The sequence below is a fragment of the Scylla paramamosain genome, chromosome 29 (genome assembly GCF_035594125.1).
Source record: "Scylla paramamosain isolate STU-SP2022 chromosome 29, ASM3559412v1, whole genome shotgun sequence".
Taxonomy (NCBI): Eukaryota; Metazoa; Arthropoda; class Malacostraca; order Decapoda; family Portunidae; genus Scylla; species Scylla paramamosain.
The window spans coordinates 13134380-13141879 of NC_087179.1; the positions used below are offsets into that span (position 1 = coordinate 13134380).

The following is a 7500-nucleotide window of genomic DNA, read 5'->3' on the forward strand; positions in this document are numbered from 1 at the left end:
CACCAGCTTGCGTGGATCACAGTGGATTAGACTCAAGTGGAACAGGTGGATTAGACGTTAACCAGGTGCAGGTCAGGTGGAGGTGGAGTGGATGGGAGGAAAAAAAGTGGATAGATGGATATTTGGGTCATGAAAGTTGTGGTGGTGAAGGAGGTAGAGGATATACCACTCTCTCTCTCTCTCTCTCTCTCTCTCTCTCTCTCTCTCTCTCTCTCTCTCTCTCTCTCTCTCTCTCTCTCTCTCTCTCTCTCTCTCTCTCTCCATTAATTTCTCCAATGCAAGGAAACTCAATTTTCACCTTCGCACCTCCACTAAGATGCTTCCTTCCTCCCTCAATTTCCTTCCTTCCTTCCTTCCTTCCTTCCTTTCCTTCCTTCTTTTCCTTCCTTTTCTTTTCTTTCCTTCCATCCCTCTTCACTTTACTCCTTTCCTCCATTCGTCCTTCAGTTTGTCTCTGTATAATCAACCTCATTTTTTTCTTTTCCTTCGTTCTCTCTTCTTTCTTTTTCCCTCTTTCGTTCGTTTTCTCCCAGTCTTGCTTCCTTTTCTGTTTTTTTCCCTTTTATTTTCCTTTCTTCCCTCTTGGTCTTTTTTTTTTATCTTTTTCCTTCTTATCTCTCTCTTCCTTTCTTCCCTCCTTTCCTTTTCCTCATTCCTTCTCTTCCTTCGTTTACTCCTGGCCTTCTTTCTCTCCCTTCTTCTTCCTTCGGCCTTGAATGTTTCCTCTCCTCTTCTTCCTCCTTTCATTTCTCCTCTTTTCGTTCTCGCTTCCTTCCTCGTTCTGATTTTCTTTTTCCTTCTTGCCTTACTTTCCTTTTATATTTTCCTTCCCTCCTATCCCTTCTTCCTTTATCATATTTCCTCCTCTCCTTCCTTTTTTCCTCCTTTTTTCCTTCGCCTGTCCTTTGACCTTTTCTCTCCTACATTTAGCCTTCAGCTTCTACTTTTTCCTCTTCATTTTCCTTTTTTCCCTCTTCCCGGTTATCTCTTTTTTCCCTTCCTATCTTTTTTTGTTTTTTTCTTTTCTTCCTATCTATCATTTCTCGTTAATGCCCATATTCCTTCTAATCATCCTTTCTTTTTCTTTTTCTTTCATCTTCTTTCCTTATTCTTTCATTCCTTCTTATCTTCCCTTCATTTTTTCCTTTCCTCGTATTTTTCATTATCATGTTCTCTTGCTCATCCTTTTTCTTATCTCATTTTCCTCCTTTCCTTATTTATTCTTCCTCCTTCCATTCCTTATTCTTCCTCCCTCCTTTCCTTCTTTCCATCCATCCTTCCTTCCTTCTTTCCTTCCTTCCTTCCTTTATCATCTTCTTTCCTCCTTGTTTATTTTTCCTCCCTCCATATCTCGCTACCTCCCTTCTTTCCATCCATCCTTCCTTTCCTTCCTTCTTCCCTCCTCCTTCTCCTCATCCTCTCTTTTCTTCATCCTCGTTTTCTTCTCCTTTCCTTATTTATTTTCCTCCATACTTCTTTACCCCTTCCTTCCTTCTTTCCTTCCTTCCCTCCCTCCCTCCCTCCCTCCCTCCCTCCCTCCCTCCCTCCCTCCCTCCTTCCTTTCTTCTTTCCTTTCCTTCCTTCTTTCTCTGCCACTGTGAGAAAATCCTTTCCTCTTAATCGCCTCTTGCTAAGTTTCTCACTTTCTCTCAAGATTGCTTTCCCCCTCTCCTCTCCCTCCCTCCCTCCCTCCCTCCCTCCCTCTTCAGGTTTTACATCTTTTTTTCCCGCTTACTTCCGCATCTTAGGTAAGAGGAATTGTGGCTGGGAGAGTGAGGGGGAGAGGGAGAGAGAGAGAGGGAGAGAGAGGGAGAGGGAGAGTGTTTTTTTCATCCATATATCCCTTACCTCATTATTTTCTCTCTCTCTCTCTCTCTCTCTCTCTCTCTCTCTCTCTCTCTCTCTCTCTCTCTCTCTCTCTCTCTCTCTCTCTCTCTCTCTCTCTCTCTTACCTCATAGCCTCTTGCATTTTGCCCTTAAACTCTCCCCAGTCTCTCTCTCTTTACTCTCTCTCTCTCTCTCTCTCTCTCTCTCTCTCTCTCTCTCTCTCTCTCTCTCTCTCTCTCTCTCTCTCTCTCTCTCTCTCTCTCTCTCTCTCTCTCTCTTCTCTTCATCGAGTTTGTCTCTTTCTCTCTCTCTCTTCCTGTTTGCTCTCTTCCTCCTCTCCCTCATCAGTCATCTCCACGTTATCTCCTCCTCCTCGTCTTCCTCCTCTTCTTCCTCCTCCTCCTCCTCATCCTCTGTGCTCATTTTTCTTCCCTCCCTTGCTTCTGCCACTTCCTCCTCCTCCTCCTCCTCTTCCTCCTTCATCTTTTAAATTTCCGTTCGTCTCTTGAGTTTTATCCGTCTTCTCTCCTTGCCTTCCTTCCTTTCTTCCTTCCTACCTTCCTTCCTTCGTTCCTTCGTTCCTTCGTTGCTTCCTTCTTTCCTCTCCTATTCCTCTTCTTCTCCTCCTCCTCCTTTAACTTTTCTTCTCTTCCTCAACTTGACTTGTTTGTTCGTCTCTATTCCTCCCTCTCACTTTTCCTCTCTCCACTTCTTTTCTTTTTTTTCTCCTCCTCCTCTTATCCTTTATTTCTTCTTCATTTGCTTCTCTATTCTCTTTCATCGTCTTTCTTTCATCTTCCGTCTCTTTGCTTTCATCCGTCCTTTTTTTCTTCTCCTTTCCTTTTCTGTTATCTTGTTTTTCTCTTGTTTCCTCCATTTTTTTGTCTATCTTCTTCAGTCAACCTATCAATTATAATCAGTCAATCCATTTAATTTCCTCTCTTTTTTTCTCTTGTTTTATTTCATTATTTTTTTGTTTTTCTTTCTTGTCTTACTCCTCTCTTTGTTTCCTCCTCTACTTTTGATCCTCTGCCTCTCGTTTATGTTCCTTTTCTGCTATCTTCTCCTTCCTTCCTTCCTTCTTTATTTTCTTCCCCCTTCTCCTATTTTTTCTTTCACTTCTATCATACACCTTTATTCTCCTGTTATATATTTCCTCCTTCTCCTCCTCCTCTTCATATTCTTTTGTACCTCATCCTCTCACTCCTCTATTCTCCTGTTATGTATCTCTCCCCTTCCACTCCTCTTCCTCCTCCTTCTCCTGACGAGAGCGTGGTGCCCTCAGATTGACCTACACGGGAGCATCCTGGACAAGTGGTCGTGTGATACCGGGAGCCGCTGTGTGTCTCAAGACGTCGAAATACTCCTGCGCAAGTCCCAGACACTCATTGACAGGTGAGCGACGCAAGGCTGAGGTGAGGCGGGAGACAGGTGAGGCTGGGGTGTGTGTGTAAATGGGCGGCAGTCAGTTCTGTGTGTGTGTGGATAGGGGGCCGTGGAATGGACAGGTGTGTTTAGGGATGGAGGTATGGCGGGCAGGTGTGTTTAGGGGTGTAGGTGTGGAATGAGCAGGTTTGTTTAGGGGTGAAGGTTTGGAATGACAGGTGTGTTGAGGTGAAGGTGTGTGTGTGTGTGTGTGTGTGTGTGTGTGTGTGTGTGTGTGTGTGTGTGTGTGTGTGTGTGTGTGTGTGTGTGTGTGTGTGTGTGTGTGTGTGTGTGTGTGGAATAACAGTTTTGTTTTGGTTTCTATCTAATGTATTTTCTACGTATTTTATGACTTCTTGCGTGTGTGTGTGTGTGTGTGTGTGTGTGTGTGTGTGTGTGTGTGTGTGTGTGTGTGTGTGTGTGTGTTATAATTTGGGTGAAGTTGTGGAATGAGGAGGTGTGTTTAGGGATGACGGTGTAGAAGAATCAGATGCGATTGGAGTAAAAGTGTTGAAAGAATAGGTGTGCAGCAGGAAGTATATAAATAAGTGCAGGTGTGGCAATAGATGAAGGAAGGTGATTGACAGGTGTGGCTTTTCTGGTTTGTTATTCGTGACGCGGCGTGTGTGGAGTGGTGAGGGTGCTGTGTTGGCGTGTGGCGGCGCGGCGTCTGGTTCAATGGTGCCTGGGGAAGGTTTTGTGTGTGCTGTGTAGCTGAGTCTTTCAGGCATTGAAGCGGGGTGTGTGGGGCAGGCGGGGCGGGGTGGGGCAACGCGACAAAGAGGCAACAACACCCCGAGCAATGTTTTCATTGGGGAAGGATAAAGAAAAATCGGAAATATTTTCTTTATTTTCTTCTTTTTTATGTATATAAGTTTAGAGGCATCCTGAAGGTGGCGCCCCAGGTGTGTAGCGGATCCAGGTGAGGCTGGTGGTGGTGGTGGTGGTGGTGGTGGTGTTGGTGTTGGTGGTGGTGGTGCTGGTGATGGTGTTGGTGGTGTTGTTGGTGTTGGTGGTGGTGTTGGTGGTGGTGGTGGTGGTGGTGGTGGTGGTGGTGGTGGTGGTGGTGGAGGAGGAGGGTCCTGGTGGTGCCTGGGGTGGGGAGCATTAGACGCATGGATGATCTTGTCATTGCATAATTTTAGTGTTTTCAGTAACTTTGGGTGGACGAGTTTGTCGTGTGGGTGAGTGGGTGGTGGGGGGAGGGTGGAGGTGAGGGGAGGTGGGGTGTGACTGTGCTCACTTGATGCTTGTTGTGTTGTGCTGTGTTGTTGTGAGCATTGTGGCTGTGACAAGTGGCGGGCGGCGGGACGGCCTGGTCTCAGAGCCTGCCATCCCCAACGCCGCGCCGCAAAGTTTCAGCTGTAATAGTTTCTCGCCTGGGGGCGTCGCGGTGGACCAGGAAGCTGCCCCGCGATTCCCCCGGGGGAGGCGCGGACGCAGGGCACGGGCGGGTGAGTAAGGCGGCGGGTGTCGGCAGGTTCGACCACCGTAGCGAGGCGAGCAGCGACAACACAGACGGGGGCGGCGTGCCCGGGGTATTCACCAACGCCCTGCACCTGGCCGTGGACCACGGGGCCACAGACGTGGTGAGGCTGCTGCTGCGGTACGGCGTGGAGCCCAACAGGGGGGCGTGCTGTCCCTGGGAGGTGGCGGAGGCACAGCGGGCACCGCCCCGGGGCCGCGGCAGCGCCTGTCCCCTCGGGTGTCCCCCACCAGCGTGCTCAGCGTGGACCGCCGCTCCCTCAACACGGGCCACGGCTCCCTCATGGGCTCTCCGTCGCCACGCTCCTCACCCAGAGCCTCCCCACGAGGTTCCCCCAGAGGTTCTCCGCGTTGCTCGCCCCGCTCGGGCTCCCCCAGGCCATTCTCCCGGCCGTCCTCCCCGCTGGCGGGGTGTGACCGGGGCAGTCCCCGCGCGCCCTCCCCAAGGGCAGCCTCGCCCATCCACTTCGTGCCGCCGCCCGTCCCCTACAGTGACCCCGAGGTGCGGCTGCGACCCCGCCCGCTGCCCCGTCAGTTTGGGGTGGGGGACGCGGCGCGCGTGGACGATGAGCGGGGCCGCTCCCGCGCCGATGTGAGCGCCGCCGCCAGGAAGGAGCCGCACGGCCTGGAGGCCCGCAGCGACTCTGTCAAGAAGGTGTCGGGTGGCGCGCGCCCCTGGCGGAATGGGGCGTCTGAGGAGCGGCCGAGGACGGGGATCGGCAGCGAGCAGTCAGCGGCGGCGGCGGCGCCGGCGGGGCGGGGCGCGGGTGGCGGAGAGCGAGGGAAGGAGAAGAGCAGGTCACCAGGCACGGCGGAGGGGCGCAGCATCATCAAGGAGGACCCGCGGCCCGAAATGTCCCGGGACGAGGGCGTGGCGCGGAAGGACAGCTCTACGCGGCGGGTGTCGTGGGTGCCCGGCGTCACCGACAAGGCCGCCGCCAGCAGGGACAAGCCTGCCTACAAGAGGAGACACTCTGCGGTGGTCAAGTCCAGCGAGGTGACCTTCCAGCGGCAGCGGTCCTTCTCCCTGGACAGCCAGCAGGTAGGTGCCCAGGATGCTGTTGTGTGCTGCTACTGCTTTTGGTGATGGTTATGGTGCTGTGGTGCGGATGCTGACCTCCCTTTTCCCGCTCTTTCCAGCAGGTGCGGCTGACGGTGGCGGGGTCAGCGTCATGGCTGCTGGTGCCGCGGCCCGTCATTTCCACGGAGAACAGCACCACTCGGCTGGCGGAGCCCCGCGGGGAGAGGGACCGCTCCGAGCCCCGCTACTTCACCTTCTCCGACGTGCACCCCTGCACCTGGGAGGGCGCCGCCCGTCCCGGCACCACCTCCTCCAGCAGGAGACACGAAGCGAACAGCGGTGCGGGGGACCCGTCCGCCACCTCCAGGTTCCTGGTGCTGAACCCTGACGTGCCCCGCGAGCGGCTGGTGACGTACACGAGCAGCGAGGGCACACGCCTCACCTTCGCTGACCTGTACACGCGGGATTACCTGTACACGCTGCCTGTGCTGTTCCTGGCGGCGGCGCGCGGCCACTCCGCCATCACCTACCTCCTCCTCAAGTACGGCGCCTCGGCAGGGGTCACCGACACCTTTGGCAACACCCCTCTGCACCTGGCGGCCTGCCAGATGCACGTGGCTTGGGAGAGCGTGCTCGACCTGCTGGAGTTTGGCGCGCCCATCTCGCGGCCCAACACGGCGGGCACCACGCCCCTGCATCTGCAGCCCGCCCTAGTCAAGTGAGTATGCCACTGTTGACACCCTCTCGTCAGTCACCCTTCATGGCTTGCCTCTTTCAACCCCCTCCCCTCTCCACTCCCCAGTAACCCTCCCCCTCACCTCCCGCAGGCTTCAGGAGCAGCTGGTGCTGGACTGCCTGGCCACCTTCGAGCCGCCCGCGCGGCCTGAGCCAGACCCGGTAACTTCCTCCAGTCGGGACCTGGCCGCCGCGCCCGTCCGTCAGTCCTCCAACTTGCTGCGGCGCCTCCAGGGCGTGACCAGTAGAGACAAGAGCACCACCGCGGCTGCTGCCGCCGCCACTGCCTGCCCCGCGGCCGCCACCGCCGCTCCAGCCGCCGCATCATCCAGTTTACGTGGACGGGTGGCGGCGGGGCGCGCAGGGGCGGTGAGGGGAGAGCGAGAGGAGGACGCTGGCGGCATGCCTTCGGCGGAACCCAGCGCGGCGCTGCTCACCACTTCGGGCAGCATCAGGAGCCGCGGGGGGTCTGCCACGGGCCCGGGGCCTGACTACCGCAGCAAGGTGGGTGCTGCTGCCCGCCGGCACTCCTGCTGGGTGCTGGTCCCATCCCTGTGTCCCATAGTGCTGACTCATCCTTACCCTCAACTTCACCCCTCTCACCCCAGACTTTCTTGGCCCCAGGAACTGACGTGGGAGACCCTGAGTCACTTGGGCAGCCGCAGGAGAATTCGTCAGCTGCACGAGGAGGGGATGGACTCCGAGGACGGCGGTGAGTGGGCGGCGGGCTGTGGGGGCACGGAGAGGGCCGTAGTGAGTGGGCAGGGGGTGGTAGGAGGCAGTGGGCAGATGGTGGATGGCGGGCTTGAGGGGATTGGGTGGCGGAGCGGAAGGTGGCCGAGTGTGGCTAGAGGGGCGGGGGCGGGCGCGGCGTCTCGGCGAGGCGGCAGACACGCGGCACGGGGGAACACAAGCAGCTTCCGGGGACTTAAGTCTTAATACATCATTACTAATGCTGAACACTGAATAACCAGATGTCGCGTGGCCTGATTCCCCTTGATCCCCGC

The 7500-nt window shown here is 55.1% G+C and overlaps 1 protein-coding gene across 1 annotated transcript in view; it reads left to right on the plus strand.

Moving 5' to 3' along the window:
- LOC135115637 (uncharacterized) overlaps positions 1-7500 on the plus strand; it is a 24237-nt gene that overhangs the window by 2506 nt on the left and 14231 nt on the right. The window contains exons 3-7 of the mRNA XM_064032562.1: positions 3113-3222; positions 4837-5779; positions 5878-6476; positions 6586-6997; positions 7118-7205. Of these exons, the coding sequence (XP_063888632.1) occupies positions 3113-3222; positions 4837-5779; positions 5878-6476; positions 6586-6997; positions 7118-7205 (2152 nt within the window). The remainder of the gene's footprint in view (positions 1-3112; positions 3223-4836; positions 5780-5877; positions 6477-6585; positions 6998-7117; positions 7206-7500) is intronic.